The sequence below is a fragment of the Gouania willdenowi genome, chromosome 18 (assembly GCF_900634775.1).
Source record: "Gouania willdenowi chromosome 18, fGouWil2.1, whole genome shotgun sequence".
In the NCBI taxonomy this organism is placed as follows: Eukaryota; Metazoa; Chordata; class Actinopteri; order Blenniiformes; family Gobiesocidae; genus Gouania; species Gouania willdenowi.
Genome location: NC_041061.1, coordinates 17,695,926 through 17,722,177, shown reverse-complemented (window position 1 = coordinate 17,722,177; position 26,252 = coordinate 17,695,926). Strand labels below are relative to the sequence as shown.

Sequence of the window (26,252 nt, the reverse complement as noted above, 5' to 3'; positions counted from 1 at the left end):
ATCTCCAATACGGAGAAGGCACTCCACCTTCGTCCAGAAGTCGTTCTCCATGGCCTCACCAAACTCCTCCCATGTCCGGGCTTTTGCCTCGGCGACCGCCGTGGCTGCACTCCGCTTGGCCCGTCGTTACCTGTCTGTTGCCTCCGGAGTCCCACAGGCCAAAAAGACCCGGTAGGACTCCTTCTTCAGCTTGACGGCATCCCTCACCCCCGGTGTCCACCAACGGGTTCGGGTATTGCCGCCACGACAGGCACCGACTACCTTGCGGCCACAGCACCGATCAGCCGCCTCAGCAACAGAGGCACGGAACATGGCCCACTCGGACTCAATGTCCCCCGCCTCCTCCGAGACATGGTTGAAGTTTTCCCGGAGGTGGGAGTTGAAGCTCCTTCTGACGGGAGACTCTGCCAGGCGTTCCCAGCAGACCCTCACTATACGTTTGGGTCTGCCAGGTCTAACCGGCATCCTCCCCCGCCATCGGAGCCAACTCACCACCAGGTGGTGATCAGTTGACAGCTCCGCCCCTCTCTTTACCCGAGTGTCCAAGACATGCGGCCGCAAATCCGATGACACGACTACAAAGTCGATCATCGAACTGCGGCCTAGGGTGTCCTGGTGCCAAGTGCGCATATGGACACCCTTATGCTTGAACATGGTGTTTGTTATGGACAATCTGTGACGAGCACAGAAGTCCAACAACAAAACACCGCTCGGGTTCCGATCAGGGGGGCCGTTCCTCCCAATCACGCCCCTCCAGGTCTCACTGTCGCTGCCAACGTGAGCGTTGAAGTCCCCCAGCAGAACGAGGGAATCCCCAGAAGGAGCACTCTCCAGTACTCCCTCTAAGGAATCCAAGAAGGGTGGATACTCCGAGCTGCTGTTTGGCCCATAGGCACAAACAACAGTCATGATCCGTCCCCCCACCTGAAGGCGGAGGAAGGCTACCCTCTCGTCTACAAGGGTAAACTCCAACGTACAGTCACTAAGTCGGGGGGCAAGAAGTATAGCCACCCCGACCCGGCGCCTCTCACCATTGGCGACTCCAGAGTAGTCTGGAAAATCGAAACAGATTGAAAAATATGACCAAAATAGAATATAAAGATATCAACGGAGCACCTGAAGAGACTAATTTGATTTTTTCTGTACTTCTAAACACTCTAAATATACAACTAAATGCATTTAAGGGCTAAAAAAGTAGATTTAGCATGATGTGTCCCCTTTAAAGTCTATTATCAGTTCTAAGTATTTGTACTCCTACACAATGTCCACACTATCCCCCTGGTTGGAAAGACTTCACCAGTTGCCTGGTCCTCCTCAGGTCCACAATCAGCTCCTTAGTCCTTATCACATTTAGCTGGAGATGCTTCAACTCTCTCCATGTGAGAAAGCTGTCCACAGCAGCCCTCGTCCCCCTCTCTGATACATGCAACCACCCTAGAGTTATCAGGGAACTTGTCGATGACAGATCTCAGTGCAATAACTAAAGTATGTTGTGTAGAATAGGGGTTTTCAAACTCTTCAGCCCACAACCCACAAAATAAAAGAAGAGAAACTGCCGACGCCCATTATCACAGGTGGTGACTGAAATCATAAGAAAACGTGCACAGAGGACATTTTTACGTGCTTTGAACTCTTGTGTGCAACAACCCCTTTGTGGTCCTCTCCTCCACCTTCTTCCTCGTACCTGAAGGTGAGGACTTCTCACCCAGAGGCATGGAAGGGAGGGAGACGCGAAGGACCAGGGCTGTGGATGCGCGCCTGCCCACGCCGGTTCCTCCCACCTCCGGATGAACTGAGAGCTCCAACGCCCTTCCCTCGGAGGAAGAAGGGAGGCCTGCTGGGTACTCGGAGCATGCACCGAACGGGGCAACGGCCAGGGCAAGACCGCCGCGCATTGCCAACGTGTCCCCCAAGAGCGCGCCCGCAGTAAATTTGTTCGTCGAGCCCGAGGGACACGGAGCAGCCTTTTGCGGGGGGAAGAGGGTAAGACCCGGACCCCCCAAAGGAAGTGGGGGTCCCCTCTGTGAGGAGGAGGGAGGACCACTGAGCCATCAGGCTTGTGTGTATTCGCGGCACAATTTCTCCACTCTCCTCTGATGCCCTCTCCACTGGCCTTTCAGTTTAGTCTTTGGTCTGTATTACTATTAACCAATGCTTAATTTTTACAATTTTGTCTCAAGCTTAATGCCGTGTGTATAACTACTGCCTCACACACCCGTGCGTGTCTGTGATGCAGCAACTCTGCCGTTATCACCTCAGGGAGCATTCTTGAAATCATCTTGTAACCCCCCAGGGGGTAGTCCACAATCCGGGAAACAAGGGGCGAGTCAACCTGCATCGCTGTGAGCTTCTCACTCGGACGAATGGTGTTGAAAGCACTAGAAGAGTAAAAAAAAAACATGTCTCTCACTGCTTGCCAACTTGTCCAGGTGTGAGTAGACATGGTTGAGCAGGAAGGTGATGGCTACCTCAACTCCAACCTTAGGCTGGTAGGCAAACTACAGCGGGGCCAGGTGTGGTCCGACCAATAGCCAGAGCTGCTCCAGGATGAGTCTTGCAGGGTCTTCATGATTTGGGAGATAAAGGCAACCGGTCTGTAGTCCTTGGAGCCACTGGGACGTGGCATATTTGGAACAGGAACCAGGCATGATGTCTTCCACAGCACCTCTACAGACTCAGGCTGGAATATTCCACAGCGCTGGTGGGCATACGTCTTTAGCACACTGGGGCTGACGCCAGCTGGGCCTGCAGCTTTGCCAGCATGGATCCTCAATAGTTGCCTTTTTATCTGGTCAGCAGTGATGTTCCATCAATGCTTTTTGAGCTAAGAAAGCAGGTAGTACAAGTCTTTACCACCAGTTTTTATAGGAGAGGCGGAGGGACAGTGCTGATCCGTGAGAGTCACAAACCATCATTCTCTGCCAATTGTAAAATTTGATTTCTAATAGCTGGGTTTCAACCTAAAGAGGGCAGTAACTCTTATATTTTTAAAGAGGAGGTATGATGAAAAAATCACTTCATAATGGTTTTGCTACAGTGATATACATTTCTTTAGCCTCATTCAGAAGGCCAAAGTTGGAAAAAGTTCTGTTACCTCCCTCCCTTGTTACTCCACATTTTGTCAAAAAGTCAGCTCAAAACAATTAGAGTATGATTTTGCCCAGCAGTTGAAGTCACCTGCCGAAACTCCTCCTACTGAGCTCCTCCCTCTCCAACTATCTAACAGCTAAAACAAACGCTGCATTTTATTATAGAATATATATATTATACTTTATTGCCATATATGTAAATGCAAACTACACTACTGGACTCCCAAACTGCACTACTTTTTCTGCTGCCGATCATGTTGGGAGTCACTGCTTGGAGCCACGGCCATTTTTCACACACATCAGCCTATGCAGCAAGACCCGACATCACTTGTGAACGGAGGAAGAAACGATGGGGATGTTTACGGATTTGTGGCTCACACCGCTAACAACAGACTTGGTTGTGGAATTGCATATCTTCCAACTTTTAAGCGTTGACGGACGATGAAGAACGGTAAGCGTAAAGGAGTGTGTCTGGCTGTGTTTGTGTGTGGAAAGGAGGAGCTGCTGCTGTTGCTCCTGCTGCTCTGGTTCTGCAGCAATGCGCACACACTTTTCTGACTGAAAAATCACAATAGCTGCTTAAATAGCCATATGTTTTACAAGATCAAGTGTGTGCATAGCAAAAGATAATCTCTAGTGATCGCTGTTGTGTGTGGAGTCAGAGTCTAAAGATACGCCCATTCATGAATATGCATAAGTAAGCCGCGAATCAGCCCATTTTTAGAACTGATCATAAAGTGGTTTTTCAGAGGGCTAAAACTCAAGAAAAAAGGCGAGTTTGGGAGAAAAAAAACTCAAATACTATGTTGTTGGGGTTCTTAGAACAAAAGGAGATGGGTGGAAAAAAAGCGGCAGACTGGACCTTTAAAGGAAAGTAGACCAAATTGAAAGGCTTTGACCAAAATGTCAAGTTTGACTATGATCAATAAAAACATTACTTCATACCAAATTACATTTTTTTTCAGCAGAAAAAAGGTGATCTTGGGGTTCAGTTACTCTTTAAATAGCCATTTTAACTTCATCACAAGACCATCTTTCTTTCCTCCACTTTGTTTTCTCTGAAATCTGGTCTCCACCAACACTTCACACTTCAATCTCTTGACAAATACAACTTAAGATGGTAAAAAGGCAACTACCTCATTGCTTTCAGTAGGTAAAGCTGCTGTTGTGGTTTTAACAGGATGTACAAATGCATGCACTGTTTCTCAGAGACCCCCAAATATCTAAAAATAATTCTACTAAATAGCAAAATTAAATGGATTCAAATATTTGATAATTTCATTATGTCCTAGTACTTTCTGCTAAACAAGGAGCTATAAGAACGCATTTATATAATTTTTTAAAATAATGTATGTCTCAATCAGCCTTTAAAACGACTGTCTTCAAACTACACAAAGTTTAGAAAAAAGATATGAGGCCGTTTTTGTAAAATGAAAAAAATCAATATTTTACTTGCTTGTAGATCAAAACATGTTTTTCATTAGTGACCATTAACACAATCATCATCAGCTGTGTGTGTTTCTTAGTGACTAATGTGTATTTTCAGTGATTTCCATCCAGATGTTGAATATAAAAGTCTTGTATCAGTGGATGCAGTGAATCTGCTCATGTACAGAACCTGCTGACATCAAAGCTACCAGTGAACATGTGATGATGTTTCCTTAGTTGGGCGTGCAGTGTCACTTCAGTCCGACCAATCAAGTGTAATCCTTGTTCTTAAGAGCGGCTTCAGTTCCTGTCAACCCCAGAATTCCAGCACCATGACTTGTGCACACTTTGTCCTCTCTCTGATCTGTTTGCTCAGCATCGGTGAGTTTTCTTTCTGACACTTTAACTTTATACTCTTCACTTTGTAGAGACTCAGACTTTTCTTTAGCTGTGAATGATGGTGTTTGTTTTTCTCCATGTTTCAGCTCAAGTTTCCTCATCTCTGCATCAGGAGACACGTTTGATTTCAGTTAATGTTGGTGACAATGTAACTCTGCAGTGTTTCTATCAGAAGGATGATGGTGGTAATCCACTATTCTTCTGGTACAAACAGCCACTGAGGCAGGAACCAAAAATTATATCTATCTATTCATTTGACAAAAAAGGAACTTTTCAAGACGAGTTTAAGGACAAAAGACGCTTTACATCAGAGAAAGAGAACCACAGTTTAATCTTAACAATTTCCGAAGTCCAAGTTTCTGACTCAGCTACTTACTACTGTGCTAAATCTATGCATCGTTTTGACATGCAGTTTTTAGAGGGAACCACTGTCTTTGTAAAAGACTCAAATTCTTTCTTTGAAACTTTGGTCCAACAATCAGACTCTGAGACAATCCATCCAGGAGACTCAGTGACTCTAAAGTGCACAGCATCCACTGGGAGCTGTGATGGAGAACCCAGTGTTTACTGGTTCAAGAACTCTGAGTATCATCATCCAAGTCTCATCTACACCCAAAGTGACAACAGTGATCAGTGTGAGAGGAAAACAAATAAAAAACACACCTGTGTCTACAACCTGTCATTGAACAACCTGAATCAGTCTAATGCTGGAACCTACTACTGTGCAGTTACTGTGTGTGGACGCATCGTGTTTGGAAATGGAACCAAACTGGAGCTCAAAGGTAAGAAGTGCTGCAACATGTCAAACTGTTTAATGATTGGTTACAGAAAGAACACATTTATAGTTGAAGTCTCTCACAGGGACTCAAATAAAACACCAGATTACAAATACAACTTTATTGTGTAACTTTGTTCATAATTATTTATGTACATATAATTTTACATTTGAGGAAGTTCTGGTATCAGGTGAGGCTACAGTTTAAGTATTGTGTATGCACGGAAAATTTTAATACTAGTTGCATTTGTGGATTTTATTGCAGTGGATACAAATATCATTCCTGTGGATGCAAATTCGACACAATTTACTATCAAATTTAGGTCACAAAGTCACAGTAAACACATTTGGCGATGCTTCATGTGCTGCAGCCATGAAAGGAAATAAAACTCTGGCACTTTTGTCCATCTCGGTTCTCCCTTTGACTCAATCCACTATAGAAACAACTCTCGTATCACTCTGCAAAAAGGTGAAACACAGCGATGTTGACTGGAAAAGACCGGGGCTGAGGTTTAGGTGGACCAATCACAGAGCTTATGTTCCACGTCGCCTCGATGCGTAATCAGGATTTTTGCCTTTAGCTCTGAGAGAGTGGGCGTGTATGTTCACAAAGGCATGCGAGCGGTGCTTCACTGGGGCTTTAGGGCTACGTCATGAAATGGGCGTCACTCACACTGGGAAAGGCGGTGCTCAAGAGGAACCGTGCTTTTCAACTTCCAGGTTGAAAGAAAACAAGTAATATTTCTTAAAAAATTAATATTTTGCAAAATGGTAAATAATAACCATATGTTACTGTAGTTGACTTTGGAAGGTTAAAAAACAGGATGATATAGGTCCTTTAAAATCTTGCCAGGGGCACCAGATGAAACCTAGCCTCTTCTGGCTAAATCTGGCTCATTTACAGTATGTCTGTTTATTAATTTGCATTGTCCCTTTTAAATTCAAATTCAATAGATTGAGTTTCTAAAGGCTTGAACACATAATAAACGCATTGACTTCACTACACGCACAAACACTTGTTGCTGAACAGCAAAATAACACCAGCAATCCATCAAATTAATTTGCCTCAAATAAATGTGCAATTAAAAGTTCTGGAGGAAGATACAAACTATTGGAAAGAAATGAAAATATGTCACATTAGCACTCTCAATGTGATTTACCAAACCTGCAAAAGAAGTATTTTCTTCATTCCTCTAACTGTATATCTGTTACACCCGCAAAGCATCCAGCATTGTGTGTGACCCCACCCACCCATCACACAGACTCTTCAGCCTCCTGCCTTCTGGGAGACGGTACCAGAGCCTCCGAACCAGCTCTACCAGACTAATGAACAGTTGACTTGACTTTGATGTTTTTGTGATGATTTAATCTGATGTTCGTTTTGCTTTCCCCAAAACATTGACTTTCTCAGAAATAATCTTGTGAAATGCACAAACAGCATGCTAACACAGCCCTGATTACTGTTTTTAGACAAAACTTTGATGTGACACAGAACTGAACCTCCTCTGTCTGTCTCTCTGCAGATGGTTCCAACTATTCGGTCTTGGAATATAGCCTGGGTGGAGCTTTGATAGTCACCTCCATTATATTGATCATTTTAATCATTTTAATGTTCAAGACACTTAAAGCCAACAGTAGCAGATCCTCAGGTACGCTACTTAAACCACTTTCACTTTGGATTCTGTAAGTTTGGCCTTTTAGTGATAAACATTTTCTCTTTCCCACAACTTTCCAGCTCTTCCAGCTACAGACACAGAGGTAGGTTTTACCTGCTGAGCATGTTCTTCAGTAACTCACATTAAATGATGAAAACACTTTTCTGATCTGAAATCTTCTTATTGTTAACAGGGAATCAACCAAAGCTCAGACAATCTGACTTATGCAACTCCGATCGTTTCTTCATTCACCGGTTCTCAAACACGGAGGCAGGAGGAATGTGTTTACTCCCATGTAAAGATGTAGAAAAACAAATGTCAAGCATTTTGTCATCATACCTAAAAATATGTCCATCCCTAGAGGTTTTTAGAATATATATATATATATATATATGATTTGTTTCATATTTTATTGCTGTAAAGGTTTTGTCAGTAGTAAAGATGGCAGTAAGATGGCACCAAATAAAGACTTTTCTTTGATCATAGACCACTGTGTTAGTGTGTGGATCTATATATAGTGTGACATTAAACAATTACTTTAAGTTTCTCAGACACGTGAACTCAACCTAAAATTACTTTCTATAGTGTTTTGTGGTGGGACCAGCCTGGTGCTGGAGCTGCTCCTGTGGCTGACCAACACATCATGGAGTGGGTGGGCCACATTGACCAAAATGGACTTCAACTTGGATGACGTCGTCCTCTCTTTCACCGCTGTCAGAAAGTCCTGTTTTACTTCCACATCGTCACTGGCATTATGGATCAGTCTGTTTAGTGTGTTTGCATCTGTGACCCTCAGCCTGGTCCCACAGCAAACAACAGCATAGAGAATCACACCACCCACCACAGACTCATAAAACATCCTGAGCATTTTCCTGCAGATGTTACAGGACCTCAGTCGTCACAAGAAATAGAGGCGACACTGGCCCTTTTTGTAGATGGAGTCTGTTTTTTCCCCAGTCCCAGGTATTTTTACTCCTACACAATGTCCACACTGTCCCCCTGGTAGGAATCAGGCCTCACCAGTCTTCTGGTCCTCCTCACGTCTACAATCAGCTCCTTACTCCTTGTCACATTGAGCTGTCGATAGTTCAGCTCTCTACATGTGACAAAGCTGTCCACAGCAGTCCTGTAATCCACCTCACCCCCCTCCCTGATACATACAACCATCCCAGAATCATCAAAAACCTGTAGATGACAGGTATCAGTGCAAGAGCTCAAGTTTGTTGTGTAGAACATGGGTTCTTCACCACACCCAAAATAACAGGAGAAACTGCCGACCCCCACTATCAGTTTGCACCTCCGGACAAACTGATGGCTCCCAGACCCTTCCTCTGGAGGAGGAAAAGAGGCCTGCTAGGTACTCTAAGCGCACCGGACAGGGTACCGGCCAGGGCAAAACCATCGTGCATTTGTCCGTCGAGCCCGAGGTACACAGAGCAGCCTTCTGTGGGGGGGAAGAGGTTTTGACCCAGACCCCCACCGGAGGAAGTGGGGCGGCCCTGAGTCCCCTCGGTGAGGAAGAGGGGGGACCACCGAGCCGTCGTGCTTGTGTGTGTTTGCAGCAAAATTTCTCCACTATCCTCTGTTGCCCTCTCCACTGGCCTTTCTGTTTAGTCTTTGGTCGCTATTAATATTAACCAATGCTTAATTTTTACAATTTTGTCCCAAGCTTAATGCAGTGTGTATAACTACTGCCTCACACACCCGTGCGTGTCTGTGATGTAGTAAATCTGTCGTTATCACCTTGAGGAGCATTCTTGAAATGCCACAGTCCACTTGAAATATTCCACAATCAAGGACACATGGGGCGAGTCAACCTGCATCACTGTGAGCGAATTCTCACCCAGTAGAGCCGGACGGATTGTGCTGAAAGCACTGGAAAAGTAAAAAAAAAAAAAAAACATGACTCTCACAGTGCTTGCCAACTTGTCCAGGTGTGAGCAGACATGGTTGAGCAGTAAGTGATGGCTTCCTCAACTCCAAACATAGGCTGGTAGGCAAACTGCAGTGGTCCAGGTGTGGTCCGACCGATGGCCGGAGCTGCTCCAGGATGAGTCTCGCAGGGACTTCATGATTTGGGAGATAAAGGCAACTGGTCTGTAGTCCTTGATGTCTTCTACAGCACCTCTACAGACTCAGGCTACAATATTCCACAGCACTGGGGGGCATATGTCTTTAGCACCCTGGGGCTGACGCCAGCTGGGCCTGCAACTTTGCCAGCGTGCATGCAGCCTCAATAGTTGCCTTTTTATCTGGTCAGCAGTGATGTTCCATCAATGCTTTTTAACAGCCAAGAAAGCAAGTAGTACAAGTCTTTCCCACCAGTTTTTATAGGAGGGGCGGGGCCAACAGTGCTGATCCGTGAGAAAAGAAGCTACCAAAATGTCACAAACCATCATTCTCAGCCAATAGTAAAATTTGATTGTAATATCCAGGTTTCAACCCAAAGAGGTCGGTAACTTATATTTTTAAAGGGGAGCTATGATGAAAACAAACACTTCATAATGGGTTTGCTACAGTGATATACATATCTTAAGCCTCATTCAGAGGGTCAAAGTTGAAAAAGTAATGTTTCCTCCCTCCCTTGTTATTCCACATTTTGTTAAAAGTCAGCTCAAAACGGGCGAGTTCAATTTGCCCAGCAGTTGACGTCACCTGCCGAAACTCCTCCAACTGACAATCCTCTCTCCTCCTAACATGCCGATCCTGTTGGGAGTCACTGCTTGGAGCCACGGCACATTGTTCACACACATCAGCTATTAACACTCCGTGCTAATGCTACACCAGCCTATGCAGCGAGACCCGACATCGCTTGTGTACTGAGGAGGAAAGGATGGGAATGTTTACGGATTTGTGGCTCACAGCGCTAACAACAGACTCGGTTGTGGAATTGGATGGCTTCCAACTTTTAAGCGTTGACGAACGACAAAGAATGGTAAGCGTAAAAGATAGAGTCTGGCTGTGTTTGTGTGCGGATAGGAGAAGCTTCTGCTGTTGCTCCTGCTGCTCTGGTTCTGCAGCAACGCGCACACACTTTTCTGACTCAAAATCACAATAGCTGCTTAAACAGCCATATGTTTTACGATAATGTGGAGTTTGTTGGCTGGAATTTAGAACAAGTGTGTGCATAGCAAAAGATAATCGCTAGTTATCGCTGTTGTGTGTGGAGTCAGAGTCTACAGACACGCCCATTCATGAATATGCATAAGTAGGTCGCGAATCAGCCCATTTTTAAAACTGCTCAGAAAATGGCTTTTCAGAGGGCTAAAACTCCAGAAAACAGGCAAGTTTGGCGAAAAAAATCTCGAATACTATGTTGTTGGGGTTGTTAGAACAAATGGAGAAACAAAGAAAAGTAGACCAAATATAAATACTTTGACTAAAATGTCAAGTTTGACTATGATCGATTAAAAAAAAAAACACTACTTCATACTCAATTACATTTGTTTTCAGCAGAAAAAAGGTGATCTTGGGGTTCAGTTACTCTTTAAATAAACATTTTAACTTCATCACTAGACCATCTCTCTTTCCTCCACTTTGTTTTCTCTGAAAAATGGTCACCACCAACACTTCACACTTCAGTCACTTGACAAATATAACCTAAGATGGTAAAAAAGAAAACTACCTCATTGCTTTCAGTAGGTAAAGCTGCTGTTGTGGTTTTAACAGGATGTACATATGCATGCACTGTTTCTCAGAGACCCTCAAATATCTAAAAATAATTCTACTAAATAGAAAAATTAAATGGATTACAATGTTTGATAAATACATTATGTCTCAGTACTTTCTACTAAACAAGGACCTATAGGAACACATTTATATATATTTTTAAATAATGTATGTCTCAATCAGCCTTTAAAACGACTGTCTTGAAACTACACAAAGTTTAGAAAAAAGATATATGTTTTTTTTCGTAAAATGAATAAATCTTTTATTTGCTTGGCTAAAAGGTGGATCAAAAACATCATTAGTGACGAAACAAACTGAACCATTTCAGTCATTAACACAATCATCATCAGCTGTGTGTGTTTCTTAGTGACTAATGTGTATTTACAGTGATTTCCATCCAGATGTTGAATATAAAAGTCTTGTATCAGTGGATGCAGTGAATCTGCTCATGTACAGAACCTGCTGACATCAAAGCTACCAGTGAACATGTGATGATGTTTCCTTAGTTGGGCGTGCAGTGTCACTTCAGTCCGACCAATCAAGTGTAATCCTTGTTCTTAAGAGCGGCTTCAGTTCCTGTCAACCCCAGAATTCCAGCACCATGACTTGTGCACACTTTGTCCTCTCTCTGATCTGTTTGCTCAGCATCGGTGAGTTTTCTTTCTGACACTTTAACTTTATACTCTTCACTTTGTAGAGACTCAGACTTTTCTTTAGCTGTGAATGATGGTGTGTTTGTTTTTCTCCATGTTTCAGCTCAAGAAACCTGTCAATCATTGTCCTCGTCTCTGTATCAGGAGAGACGTTTGATTTCAGTTAATGTTGGTGACAGTGTAACTCTGCAGTGTTTTTATGATGATGATAAACTATCAATGTTTTTCTGGTACAAGCAGTGTCTAAGGCAGGAACCAAAAATTATGTCTATCCACCATTCATATGACAGAAAAGGAACTTTTCATGAAGATTTTAAGGACAAAAAACGCTTTACATTGAAGAACGAAAACCAAAGTTTAATCCTGTATATTTCTGATGTACAGGTTTCTGACTCAGCTACTTACTACTGTGCTAAATCTATGCATAGTTTTAGCTTGGAGTTTTCAGAGGGAACCACTGTCTTTGTAAAAGATGCAAAGTCTTTATTTAACGCTTTGGTCCAACAATCAGACTCTGAGACAATCCATCCAGGAGACTCAGTGACTCTAAATTGCACAGCATCCACTGGGAGCTGTGATGGAGAACCCAGTGTTTACTGGTTCAAGAACTCTGAGGAACATCATCCAAGTCTCATCTACACCCAAAGTGACAAGAATGTGTCACAGTGTGAGAGGAAAACAAATAAAACACACACCTGTGTCTCCAACCTGTCATTGAAGAACCTGAATCAGTCTAATGCTGGAACCTACTACTGTGCAGTTACTGTGTGTGGACGCATCGTGTTTGGAATTGGAACCAAACTGGAGCTCAAAGGTAAGAAGTGCTGCAACATGTCAGACTGTTGGATGATTGTGTTCATAAAAAAACACATTTAAAGGTACAGTCTCTCACAGGGGCTCAAATAAAACACCTGATTATAAAAACGCGATGTTGTAACCTTGTTTATAATAAATTATGAACATATAGTTTTATGTTTGAGGAACCATCAAAGGTTCTGGTATGGAGTGAGTTATGTGGATTTTATTGCCGAATCCAGCACAAGTAATTAGTGTAAAAAATACATCACAAAGGCAAAATCATCCAGTGTCGATGCCAACATTTGAAACAGAAGTTGTAGAGGAACAAAATACGTTAATTCACTTCTGTGTAAATATAATATTGTAGGGAAATGCAAGTAACGAGAGAGAGAGAGAGAATAGCCTAACGTGATTTTGTTTCCTTGTCGTGTTTATGTGACAGTTTGGTGCAATGTCCCAATTCTTCAACAACATCTCATGTTAAATGGCAATCATGCCTAAAATACTGGATGTCAACTGCTAACACTGGTCGAAACCGAAGATGCAGCGTTTGCATAGGAGTTGTTTACTCGACAGTGACTTCTTGACAAAGTTTTGACTGTAATTTATCGTGTCATATTTGTATCCACAGAAATTAGATTTGGTTCCACGGCAATAAAATCCACAAATGCAACTGTGATTCGATGCACAAATTTTATGTGTACACACTACATTGATGACAGTAACCTTACCCTGTAGTTTGAGTTACCAAAGGCTTGTACTCATAAAAAATGTATTGACTTCACTACAAGCACTAACTTGTTGCTGATGATCTACTAAACAGCAAAATAACCCCAGCAATCCATCTAATCCATTAGCCACAAATAAATGTGCAATCTTTAAGGGCCTATGCTACGAAGCTAGATAATTATATCCTGGATTAATCACCGTTAGCGAGCTTCACCTAACCAAGCATTCCCCGTCAGAGAGAAGCTGTCCTACGAAGGTCGATAACAACACTAATTTAAGCCGTGTTTTCAGCTTCGGTACGTGCGCCCTCCCATAAAAGGGGTGGAGATTGCAGTGTCTGACCAATCATTACAAAGGTGAAAACTGGCAAAGCGACCTTTTTCAAAATGGAGGAACAGCTTATTATCTTAAACAAATATAATGAATTTAAATCCATAATGACAGCAAAGGGCAACAGTGTTAGTGCAGTGCGCACCAGGAGGCGGAGCTTTTATACTTGCTCAGATCTGATCCACTTCATAACCTGGATCCCGACCAGGTTATATGTTGCTTAAGTTTAATATCATGAATAATTTAAATCCATAATTCAGACCAAAAACAACACTGTTGTTACAGAAAAGGCAGGAATGAAAAAACACAGAGAGGAAGCTGCTGACGCTGTTAATGCGTAAAAGCCAGAGATTATTTATGATATGAATCTATTGGACGATAAACAGAAAGCGCTTTGATCAGTTAAACTTTATTACAGCACACGCATTTCTATTCAAGTGGATTTATCACACACTGGGATGAGAGCACATTGTTTCACTGTATGTTCCTGCTGATGTTGTCAGCCTTGCTAGCGTATGAATGAATGAATGAATTAATGATTTCACCCGTCCGCACATACGGAGACACAGGCCTCATCAGCTGACTGTAGATCAGTCCATCAGATATAAATCTATATCTTTCCTAAAGGATGTCATTGATAAATGAAAGGATTGCATTTATTCATTAATAATCTTTCTTTCCTAAACGCAGCTTTCAGATCCGCACCAACCTGGATCTTCTAACAATGGGCAATGGTTTTCTAAGCGAACTGATTGGTCAGGAGGCGGGGCTTTAGTACTCGCTCAGATCCTAGCCAAAACAAAACCTGGTCCTGACCTAAGTTACCATGGTGATTTAGCGCCATAAGAAGATAGCGAGCTTTGTAGGACAGCACAAGTTAGAGCAATAAGAGGTAATCTCGCTTTGCAGCATACCCTAAAAGTACAGGAGGAAGATGCAAAATATTGGAAAGAAACGAAAATATCTTTAGCACTGTCAATGTGATTTACCAAATCTGCAAAATAAGTATTTCATTTATTCCTCTCATCTCCATGGATGTTTTTATTATTTATTCTGATGTTCTTGTTTAAGGCAAAAATATTGGCTTTCACACAAATCATCTCATCAGATGCATAATCAGCATGCTAACACAGCCCTGATTACTGTTTTTAGACACAGAACCGAACCTCCTCTGTCTGTCTCTCTGCAGATGATTCCAGCTATTCTGTCTTGGCGTATGTCTTGGGAGGAGCTTTGATAATCACCTTAGTTATATCGATCCTTTTAATCATTTTAATGTACAAGATGCTTAAAGCCAACAGCAGCAGGTCCTCAGGTACGCTACTTAAACCACTTTCACTTTGGATTCTGTAAGTTTGGCCTTTTAGTGATAAACATTTTCTCTTTCCCACAACTTTCCAGCTCTTCCAGCTACAGACACAGAGGTAGGTTTTACCTGCTGAGCATGTTCTTCAGTAACTCACATTAAATGATGAAATCACTTTTCTGATCTAAAATCTTCTTATTGTTAACAGGGTATCAACCAAAGCTCAGACAATCTGACTTATGCAACTCCAATAGTTTCTTCATTCACCAGATCTCAAACACGGAGGCAGGAGGAATGTGTTTACTCCCATGTAAAGATGTAGAAACAAACAAATGTAAAGCATTTTGTAGTCATACCTAAAATATTCATCCCTAGAGTTTTTTAGAATATATACACTTTGTATGACAATTTTTTTACAGCAATAAAATATTAAAAAAGTAAAAACGGCACCAAATAAAGACTTTTCTTTGATCATAGACCACTGTGTTTGTGTGTGGATCTATATATATTATGACATTAACCAATTATTTCAAGTTTCCCAGATACATGAACTCAACCTAACTGAGGAGGAAAAGAGCAACAAACAGCCAACTAATACACGGTTGATGCTGGTACAGTGACACGTACTTGTACAGGTGGACGTGCAGTCACACTTATACAAATAACTTGATTAACCTTCTTATTAGACCACTCTTTATAGAGCTACAGCACCACTGTCACAAAGTCCTGTTTTACTTCCACATTGTCGCTGGCCTTGAAAATCAGTTCGTTTAGTCGGTTTGAATCTGTGACCCTTAGCCTTGTACCCCAGCAAACAATAGCATAAAGGATCACACTTGGCACCACAGACTCATCAAACATCCTGAGCATTTTCCTGCAGATGTTGCAGTATCTCAGTTGTTAGAAGAAATAGAAATACAGCTATCAGTTAAAAGTGCAGTTTTCAGAGGGAACCTCTGTCTTTGTAAAGGACACAGATTCAGGAGGTTGCCAGGTTCTCCCTATACTCCACCTTCAGAGACGACCTCAGCCCCCAGATCCTCCTCGTCACCAGAATCCACGCACCATCAAAAGCTAAGTCCCTCCTCAGCACACAACACTCAGTTGGAGTCCAGTATCCAGCCTTTATCCAGTCTTCAGTTACAGTCCAGTTCCCTGTCAGAATCTCCTATCTTCCAGGCTAAATTTTCTGAGCCTCTGAGCTTTCAGCCTAGCATTCTTGTGTCTACTTGTTTCCAGACTAGCGTTCCTGTGTCTCCTAGCTTCCAGGCTAGCGTTCCTGTGTCCCCTACCTCCCAAGCTAGCTTTCCAGTGTCCCCTAGCTTCCAGGCTAGCATTCCTGTGTTCCCCAGTTTCCTGACTAGTGTTCCTGAGTCTCCTAGTTTCCAGGTTAAGCCAATGCTGCTGGCAGTGCAGGCTCCCTGCACCAGTCCACCAACGTCGCCGCCAGTTCCGGCTCCCCACACCAGGCCGCCAACGTAGCCGCCAGTTCCAGCTCCCCACACCCCTCTTTTGTCTGTCTCGCCAGAGGTGGTCCCGTTTGTCTCGCCAGAAGAATCGCCTTCGTCTGGCCCGCCAGAGGTGTCACCATCTGTCTTACCAGATCTGTTTCTGTCTGGCCCACCGGCGGTGGCACTGTCTGTCTCGCCAGTCTGTCAACTCAGGTTTGAAATATTATTTCAGCATATCTTCATCTATCCTATATTGGTCACCACTGACCACTCAGCTACCATTCCACTTCCATCCTTTGTTCATTAATGTAAACCTTGAGAAAACATGACAGTGAGCAGTTGATCTGTTCAGCTTTATACGCAACAAATTACTTGCTCTTTGTTAGTTCATATTCTGGCTCCTTAGCACCAACTATATATTCACATAAGCAAAGACACTCATACACGTCGCCATCTGCTCATTAGGGTCCAGTTTGGAAGGACAACAGCCTCAGCAATGAAGCCCAGACAGGCCTCCAGGAGAATCTAAAGTTAATCCCAGACCAGATAGAAACACATCAATGGGCCTTAGGTTGACCCTGACCTTTCCTCTCTCACATGTCTAAACCACTTCACTAAGGAAGCCTGCCAGTGCTCCTTTATCAGAAACTAGAACCACCTCAACCATCTCCTAACATTTACATATCTATGATCATATATGATGAGGCTCTAAGCGTGTGAATAACAGGCTGACATGTCATTCAGGAAGAGCTGAACCATGAAGACATGTTGATGGTAGTCCTCTGTAGCTGTGTGGATCAAAGCTCTCCTTTCATCACGTTAACAGCAGAAAACAAACTGAGCTCTTACTAAAAACTCACTGTTCTCAGTCAGTGAAGCAGCTACTGTGGTTTGGACAGGATGTAAAAGTGTATGCACCGTCTCTCACAGACCAACATATACAAAATGTGTGTTTTTCTACTAATACGTCCTACCAATAACACTTCAAAATACACAGGAAATAAATGTAAAGTGAGCATGACACAATAACTGTTAACATGTTTGATATTCATAATATCTCAGGACTTGATGCTCAAAGTGAAGCAAAAAGAGCAACAAGTCTCCATACACACAATACAATGTACAGGATCATTGTTATCAAGAGTGTGTGAAATTAATCAGATCAAATCCTTTAAAAGCAAATATCAAACATTAGGACTATTAAAAGTAGATTAAACCACATTCCATTTAGATTTAAAAAAATCCATTTCAAATATTAGAAATGAATGTATTTTCTAAATTTAAACATAGATCCTAAAAGAAATTGTGCAAAATGTCATCTCAGCACATTAATAAAGCTTCATTATCTAACATCATCATCAGCTGTGTGTGTTTCTTAGTGACTAATGTGTATTTACAGTGATTTCCATCCAGATGTTGAATATAAAAGTCTTGTATCAGTGGATGCAGTGAATCTGCTCATGTACAGAACCTGCTGACATCAAAGCTACCAGTGAACATGTGATGATGTTTCCTTAGTTGGGCGTGCAGTGTCACTTCAGTCCGACCAATCAAGTGTAATCCTTGTTCTTAAGAGCGGCTTCAGTTCCTGTCAACCCCAGAATTCCAGCACCATGACTTGTGCACACTTTGTCCTCTCTCTGATCTGTTTGCTCAGCATCGGTGAGTTTTCTTTCTGACACTTTAACTTTATACTCTTCACTTTGTAGAGACTCAGACTTTTCTTTAGCTGTGAATGATGGTGTGTTTGTTTTTCTCCATGTTTCAGCTCAAGAAACCTGTCAATCATCGTCCTCGTCTCTGTATCAGGAGAGACGTTTGATTTCAGTTAATGTTGGTGACAATGTAACTCTGCTGTGTTTATATGAGAATGATGATGCATCATTTATCTTTTGGTACAAACAGCCTCTGGGGAAACAACCAAAGATAATTTCTACATACCTTAAATATAAAAAAGACGGAACGTCCCATGATGAATTTATTAATAACACACGCTTCACATCGGATATGAGAGACAACACTTTATACCTAACAATTTCTAATGTACAAGTTTCTGACTCAGCTACTTACTACTGTGCTAAATCTATGCATAGTTTTAGCTTGGAGTTTTTAGAGGGAACCACTGTCTTTGTAAAAAATGCAAATTCTTCATTTAACGCTTTGGTCCAACAATCAGACTCTGAGACAATCCATCCAGGAGACTCAGTGACTCTAAAGTGCACAGCATCCACTGGGAGCTGTGATGGAGAACCCAGTGTTTACTGGTTCAAGAACTCTGAGGATCATCATCCAAGTCTCATCTACACCCAAAGTGACAACAGTGATCAGTGTGAGAGGAAAACAAATAAAACACACACCTGTGTCTCCAACCTGTCATTGAAGAACCTGGATCAGTCTAATGCTGGAACCTACTACTGTGCAGTTACTGTGTGTGGACGCATCGTGTTTGGAAATGGAACCAAACTCAAAGGTAAGAAGTGCTGCAACATGTCAAACTGTTTGACGATTGGTTACATAAAGAACACATTCAGGGTAAAGCAGGTCTCTCACAGGCGTGAATTAAGTTCCAGATTATAAATACACTGTTGTTTAACCATGTTCATAAGCACCTTGTGTAAAAGACAGATAATAGAAACAAATACTCTAAGACTGTAACTTTTCAAGCTGGTTTGAAATTGTGTATTTTTCTTCATGTTAGAGGATTTTTCACAACTTACATCTGGATATAAATGAAGCACATTTTTTCTTTGTAACTTGTAAAGCACAGCTTGACAACTGAGGAAGAACCAAATGGTCTGAGGTTTATAAACATGCTGATTTGACTGCATGATATTGCATTTGATCTCCGACCGAATATTACGTTATCAAACAGGTAAAATAACACTAGTAAACTGTTCAAGGCATTTGCCTCAAATCAATATGAAATATTTGCACCACTGTCAGAACATGTAAGATCATGTATGTTAAAGCACTACTGACTTTCTGTCTGATAGCTTAGTGGGAGGTATGATCAGCATGTTAACACAGCCCTGATTATTGCTTTTAGTTACAAAATGTCAACTTCACTTTATTGTTCCTTGAAGGGTGATTTGTTGTGCAGCATTTCATATTCTAAACTTTGATGTGACAGAACTCAACTTCCTGTGTCTGTCTCTCTGCAGATGGTTTCAACCATTGGGTCCTGGTGTATGTCTTGGGAGGAGCTTTGCTCGTCACCTCCATTATATTGATCCTTTTAATCATTTTCATGTACAAGATGCTTAAAGCCAACAGTAGCAGATCCACAGGTACGCTACTTAAACCACTTTCACTTTGGATTCTGTAAGTTTGATCTTTTAGTGATAAATATTTTCTCTTTCCCACAACTTTCCAGCTCTTCCAGCTACAGACACAGAGGTAGGTTTTACCTGCTGAGCATGTTCATCAGTAACTCACATTAAATGATAAAATCTCTTTTCTGATCTGAAATCTTCTTCTTGTTAACAGGATATCAACCAAAGCTCAGACGATGTCATTTATGCAGCGCCGATCGTTTCTCAAATCACCAGATCTCAAACACGGAGGCAGGAGGAATGTGTTTACTCCCATGTAAAGATGTAGAAACAACCAAATGTAAAATGGGATTATTTTATAAATATGGCATTTTAAACATCAGTTTACATCAGTCTGAAGCGGGAGAATAAAATCTGACCATTCTTGGAAATTTCAGGCCTGAGAGAAATAAGCAAACATTTAACATTGTTCATCCCAGGAGTTTTTTGAATACTTATTTTGTTTAGAACCGTTTGTATTTTATTGCTGTAAAATGTCACAGTAACATACTATTAGCAAAAATCTCGCCAAATAAAAATTTTTCTTTAAACACAGATATCATGGATTTATATACAGTACGACTTCACACTTACAGTAAATCTGTAATTGTGATACTATGTATGTATGTTTGTATGTACACATTTAGCTCCAACTCATGATCCAGACCTCCACGGCAAATAAATTAACCCGCTTTGTTTATTTTTCAGTCCGTCACATTATGAAAAGTACTTACAACTAAAGAAAAATTAAACCAGAGACTGACCAAGAGATCAACACTGACAGAACCAGGTTGGGTTTACATGACAATGACTGAGCAAGCATTCTGTGCACAAGCACACCTTACACAGTGCAGAGAAGGCAATCAGTAGATTGGGTACACACACCTAGGTTGAGACATGAGGGGGGAGGAGAAGAAACTTAACACCTACTCAGAAACACTGGCAAGATTGGGAGTATAGAACTACAAAGGAACCCTGACTCGCAGGCAGAGAAAGACAGATCAACAGACTGACTAAAGATTAACTCAAGATCTAAATCAACGTAAACCCACTGAAAAAGAACTTTAAAAGGTTTACCAGGCATTCCCAGGCCAGAGAAAATTCATACTGTGTGTATTGTGTTAGCCATTATGCCTCCTGTTGCATGTTCCAAAATTCCTCCCTCAGGAATCATGTCAGTTAATCCTGATTAAATAGTTGATAAGCCTCAACTTTCTCCCTTTGACATCAAAGAGTAGTGGCTATTCTTTGAGATTTTCCTGGATATTACTGCATCTCACCTTATTTTTAATAACAGTGGTTACTCTTCAGATGAATCTCAATTACGTTGTCTGGCCTCGTCTTCGTCTGTTGCCGGAGCCCCCGTTGCCTCTTCATATGTGGCAGACACCATTTCTTCACCAGCAGCCGTTGTGTCTAGAAAATTTGAAAAATACTTCAATTATGGGCGATGGGAGCTGCACATGCACAGAATTGGAGATCGACAACGACAAAGACAGACAGGGAAGCTCTCATCCACCACCTTAAGTTGCTCAGACACATTGACTCAGCCTAACTGAGCAGAAAGAGAGAAAAACATACACAACTAATACACGACTGAGGCTGGCACCATGACCAGAGGTGGACGGGGGGTGGGAAGGGGCCCAGGAGTCATCGACAGACCAGCCCACTCCATACGCAGCCAGCAACATGAGTTTCATGTCCTTTGATTAAAAAAACTGCATTTGATGTTGCTTTGGACCATAATCATATATCAATCATGAACTTGAACCCTACAGTAATAGATAATTACAGCAGTAAAGTGATTTTACAGCATGTATTGATTTAAATGCAAACACGTCATTGATACAATAAAATGTGGCTGACCCACCACCACCCCAACCAAGCTCCAGTATCCCTTATATTTTAAGATAGGTGTACAGGAAATCTAAAATACCCACTTGTCAACCACTTACTAAACACAATAGTGTGATTAGAATCTGGTAGGTCAACCTTTATTAACATTGAAATGCTGTGAACATTCCTACTAGGGCTGGTGATATGGACCAAAACCCATATCTTAATATATTTTTTCAAAATGGTGATATATGATGTAAATCTTGATAATTTTATTTCAAATGAAGTCTGAGCAGAAAGAGAATTCTGGGTTAAATTTCCTGATGCAAAAATGCTCATTTATTACCAAACAGCTGCACAATATGTGCCACTTTTGGCTTTTTCTCCTGTAAGGGACAACAGTTGTGAGTGAGTTCTGTAGTGGAGCATGTTATGGGGAAGGTCTGGGTTAGAATGCACTCATTGATCCATCTAACTGTTCTCTACATGTTGTTCTGAGAAGTAAAAGCAGCGACTCCTAAAACAAGTATTTTTATACAAAATACAATATATATTACTGAACTATGTGGTAACAACGTTTCTGATCATTTCAGAGTTAGATTTGGAGGGTCATCTGTAGCTCAGCTCGTCTTCATCTCAGAACAAATCCAGTCAGATGTATTCATTCTATGCAAACATCAACATGATCAATATTATCTGTTGGTCCATCCTGAAATATCATTATACACCATTTACTTGAATTTATATTTGTTTATGAATAAATGAAACTATTATTAAGAAATAATTTTTTCTATTCCTTGACAAAACAAGGCTCACACTTAATCAAAAGAAATTGCACACTCTTTATTCTACACTTGTTTCACCATATCTGAGTTACTATCTAGAAGTTTGGGGAAATACATACATGAAGAACATCCAACCATTATTCATAATGCAAAAAAAGATCCATCAGACTGATAAATAACGCAGGATAGAGAGAACACACACATGGATTATTGTTAAAAACACCAGATTTGAAACTCCAGATCTCATCAAACTCAAAACTGTCCAAATGATTTATAAAGTAAAGGTTTACTTCCAAAAGCATTGCAGAAAAGTTTTTTATTTTTAGAGAGAAGGGGAAAATAACTTAAGAGAACTACATTTCAAGATGAACAATGCAAGAACAACAGTCGAAAGGATGAGTATAACAATATCAGGGGTTAAATTATGGAACAGTGTAAGTGATGAAATAAAACATAAACCAGTTTAAAAAGCTTTTTAAATCATATTGTTAGTAAATATAAGAAAGAAGAGTAACAATTTTACCAAGAACATGTCATATATACATTCATGTGTATGTACGTATGTAAATATGTTTGATGTGAATGTATAAACTGTATATAACACTTGTGTAGATTATATATTGTTAAAATAGTAATACAAGCTAAATATGTGTGTGTGTGATTATCTAGAGAGCCTTGTTTAGTTTTGTTGTGATAAGGTAGGTTTGTATAAGCTTTGCTTCAACCTACACACTTGGAGCTTAAGGATTACACAATTGTTTGTTTTTGTATTTTCTTATTGTAGAGACTGCTGAAATAAATAATAAATTCAAATATTATTTTTAATGCTTCTATGCAGGAAAAAAGGAGGAAGATGTAAATGCAGATTTTCTTCCATGGAGCAGTCAGGGACACGGTTCATGGACCAGAACCTGCAGGACCAGGACTACGTCCATGGTCCATAACCTCCAGCTCATGATGAACTCCACAGCACTGGTTGGACTGGTGTTGGTTCTGGAGCAGATAGAGGCAGGCTTTGGCCCTTTCTAATAGAAAACCCACAATCATTTTTTAAGTCAATGTTAATATATATTGAGTTGGTTTATATATCAATTTTTACTTTGTGTAAATAAAGTTACTTATTTTGAATTCTACAAGGACTTTGTTCATTGTTGCCTACTTGTAAACATGTATTTTAGTTTTATTCAGATAATTTAATTGCTCTTTACATCCACTTTTTGTAAGATAGAAACATAACCTGCTGTAGCACATTTATAGAATTGAAAAGTTCATACAACACTCACCTAATGAGTAGGACATTTAAATAGAATGCAATGGAGATTTCCTCAAAACAAAATTTATTGAAACAAATCAAACAGCAGCAATAGGTATAAAACAAATGTGGTTAAATAAGGTGTCGATCATTAATAACACAAGTTGAACAATATGATGACACACATTTAAATACAGCATCTCTTCAGTCACACACAGTAGGTCCTCAGTCCAAATATAGATGGATGGAATGACATCAGGACACGTTAGTTTGACACAAACTTGCGCTGATTCTGGTCATATTGAGTCGCAGCAGAGTCACGGACGTGCACAGTCAGCATTAAGAGCATCTATAATGATAAACATATCAAAATCAACTTAATTCTTTATCTGCTGTACTTATGCAGGTGTAGTTGAAGCTAAGTAGCTTAGCAAAGGCTAACACTAACACAGTCATTGTTAAGCAATAAAACGTCTTTGATAATTACCTGTGTTCACAAATATTGCAGATTCCTGTGACTCTGATGAAGACGGTAGAGTTGTTAAGCTGAATATTTACATAGGATAGTATTCATACGATGTCAACAGTCAAAACATAGGCTTCATTATGGCGCAAGCGTTCATGGGTAAACTGCTACGTAATCAGTGGCGTACTGACATATTGAGGTGACGCAAGGACGTGGCTCCAACTTGCCGCTGTTGAAGTGGAAAACCAAACTGGTTCTTCAGCTAAACAGGACGAGCTCTGAAGTAGCACGAGCTCCAACTATATCTCCGAACGAAAAGCCCGTGCTCTTGGTGGAAAAGCCCTATGAGGGCACTTCAGGTGGCAGTTTTTGCTAGTGACAGCGTTCAGTTTGGAGAGGCAAAATACGTGAGTTTCCTGGCCAAAAGGGGATACTTGACAGGTATGTTTATTGCCCCTTTCTTTTTCTTTTTCTCATGGCCCAACCCAGTGGCCTGGCCTAACGGGGAAATCCCTGGTGTCCCCGTACGCCAGTTCACACTAGACCGCGACTTATCAGTGGATATGTAGTCACACTTGATCTCTGGCTGTACGTAAATACATAACTATAGGTCTATGAGTAATATGAGTGAGATGTCTCACTATAGGATGTTGCTTCTGCAACATTTCTCAGAATTCCTATTTCACTTTGCCAACCCTGATTGGCTGGTGAAGCGCATCAGTTCGATGGGGAAAACCTCCCACCTCCTATAAAAAAGAGGGGACGAACAGGTGTGCGTCATTCTTAGTAAGCAAACTTCTCCTTGTTTGAGAAAGAACGGCAGTCTGGTGAGACATCTCACTCATATTATTCATAGAACCGGGGATACGAAAGTAACCTGAGGTTCTATTTCATAATATTTCGTGAGATGTCTCACTATGGGATATGGAAACTCCCGTAGTGCAGACATGCTTACCGAGCGTCACCAGTCCAGGGGGCAGGAGTCCGCTTACATCAGGACAGTAAGACCTTGCCACGCACGGGGCGAATACGTCCAGCATGTAAAAGCGGACAAACGTGAAGGGCAAGGACCAGCTCGCCGATGCACAGATGTCCTAGACAGACACTCCCATGAACAAGGCCCAGGATGTGGCAAGACCCCAAGTTGAGTGTGCATGCAGACGGTAGGCGGCTGCAGACCCTGACACAAGTAAGCCAAAGCAATAGCCTCCACCACCCAGTGTTACAGGCGTTGCTTAGAGACAGGCTTCCCCTTACAGGGGTTGGCCCAGGAGACAAACAGCTGATCGCTCTTCCTGAGGCCCCTTGTCCTGTCCATGTAAGTGCGGATCGCACAAACAAAACACAACAAATAAGGCTGCTGCTCACTCTGAGGCCAAAAAGGCCAGCAGATCAATGGGAAAACATAAACCCACAACCTTCGGCACAAAGGCCAGGTTGGGTCTCAGAATGATTCTCGCATCACCTGGAGAAAGCTGAGTGCATGACCGGTGACCCGAGAGCGCATGAATGTCACTAACTCTCTTGGCCGAACATGAGGCAGCAACAAAACCGCTTTAACAAAGGCAAACTTCCCACCAATTGGATTAAACGGGGGTCCCTTAAGACCCTCCAGAACCACCGCCAGATCCCATGGTGGAACCACCGATCTGGACACGGGGAGGAGCCTGCGCACATCCTTCATAAACCTACATATCAGCGGATGCTGACTTACTGGTTTGTACGCAAAGCCCACATAACAGGCAGCGATCGCCACCAAATATACTTTCACCGTGGAAAAGGCCTTGCATTTGTCAATCAAGCCCTGCAGGAATGACAGAAACACACCCACCGGGCACTGAAAAGGATTGTGGCCTCCCTGGAGACACCAGTCGTCAAACACCTTCCACTTAGAACCATAAAGAGATCTAGTGGAGGATGCCCGGGCGCTCTGTATGGTAGAGATCACGTCCTGTGATAACCCTACAACCAACAGATTGCGCCACTCGGGCCAAGCCCACAGCACCAGGCTCTCTGGGCATGGATGGAAAATCGTGCCTCCGGCCTGCGACAGCAGATCCCTGTGCAACGGGAGCTGCCAGGGGGGAGCACAGAGAAGCTGGTAAATTTCCATTAACCACTGCATAACTGGCCAGTGGGGAAGCACCAGGATAAAAGAGTGGCCACATTTCCTCACCCTGTGCAGGGTGGGAGGAATCAGAGCCTGTGGGGGAAACGTGCAGAGAAGTACCGTGGCCAACCGTGCTGCGTAGGGAGAAAAACATTGCACAATGCACGTTTTCTTCCCCGCGCCCACGATTATGATCCCTGGGATCTACGT

General features: G+C 41.9%; 2 protein-coding genes and 1 gene segment (V, D, J or C); all 3 read left to right on the top strand.

Annotated features, from left to right (window-relative positions):
* Window positions 1-4,657: 4,657 nt before the first annotated feature.
* Window positions 4,658-7,447, top strand: LOC114480215 (T-cell receptor alpha chain V region CTL-F3-like). The segment is given in 4 exon segments: window positions 4,658-4,898; window positions 5,003-5,698; window positions 7,310-7,340; window positions 7,427-7,447. Coding segments are annotated over 3 exon segments (753 nt in total).
* Window positions 7,448-11,424: 3,977 nt separating this feature from the next.
* On the top strand, window positions 11,425-15,924 carry LOC114480212 (immunoglobulin kappa light chain-like). 2 transcript variants are annotated; one of them, XM_028474121.1, is made up of 6 exons: window positions 11,425-11,665; window positions 11,772-12,482; window positions 14,715-14,840; window positions 14,927-14,949; window positions 15,040-15,165; window positions 15,802-15,924. In XM_028474121.1, the coding sequence occupies exons 1-5, from the start codon at window positions 11,617-11,619 to the stop codon at window positions 15,151-15,153; spliced, it is 1,023 nt and encodes a 340-aa protein (XP_028329922.1). In that variant the 5' UTR covers window positions 11,425-11,616; the 3' UTR covers window positions 15,154-15,165; window positions 15,802-15,924. The 2 variants fall into 2 exon arrangements, with proteins under 2 accessions (XP_028329922.1, XP_028329921.1); XM_028474120.1 differs by lacking the exon at window positions 15,802-15,924 and having other exon boundaries at window positions 15,040-15,176.
* A 489-nt stretch (window positions 15,925-16,413) lies between these two features.
* LOC114480213 (immunoglobulin kappa light chain-like) lies at window positions 16,414-20,144 on the top strand. Its single transcript, XM_028474122.1, has 6 exons — window positions 16,414-16,495; window positions 17,801-17,944; window positions 18,051-18,752; window positions 19,444-19,569; window positions 19,656-19,678; window positions 19,769-20,144. The coding sequence occupies exons 2-6, from the start codon at window positions 17,896-17,898 to the stop codon at window positions 19,880-19,882; spliced, it is 1,014 nt and encodes a 337-aa protein (XP_028329923.1). The 5' UTR covers window positions 16,414-16,495; window positions 17,801-17,895; the 3' UTR covers window positions 19,883-20,144.
* Window positions 20,145-26,252: the final 6,108 nt, after the last annotated feature.

Coding starts and splice junctions, on each gene's coding strand:
- LOC114480212 (XM_028474121.1), top strand. CDS start 11,617: ATGACTTGTGCACACTTTGTCCTCTCTCTGATCTGTTTGCTCAGCATC. Junction 14,841..14,926: donor CAACAGCAGCAGGTCCTCAG/GTACGCTACTTA, acceptor ACAACTTTCCAG/CTCTTCCAGCTACAGACACA. Junction 14,950..15,039: donor TTCCAGCTACAGACACAGAG/GTAGGTTTTACC, acceptor TATTGTTAACAG/GGTATCAACCAAAGCTCAGA.
- LOC114480213 (XM_028474122.1), top strand. CDS start 17,896: ATGACTTGTGCACACTTTGTCCTCTCTCTGATCTGTTTGCTCAGCATC. Junction 17,945..18,050: donor GATCTGTTTGCTCAGCATCG/GTGAGTTTTCTT, acceptor TCCATGTTTCAG/CTCAAGAAACCTGTCAATCA. Junction 19,570..19,655: donor CAACAGTAGCAGATCCACAG/GTACGCTACTTA, acceptor ACAACTTTCCAG/CTCTTCCAGCTACAGACACA.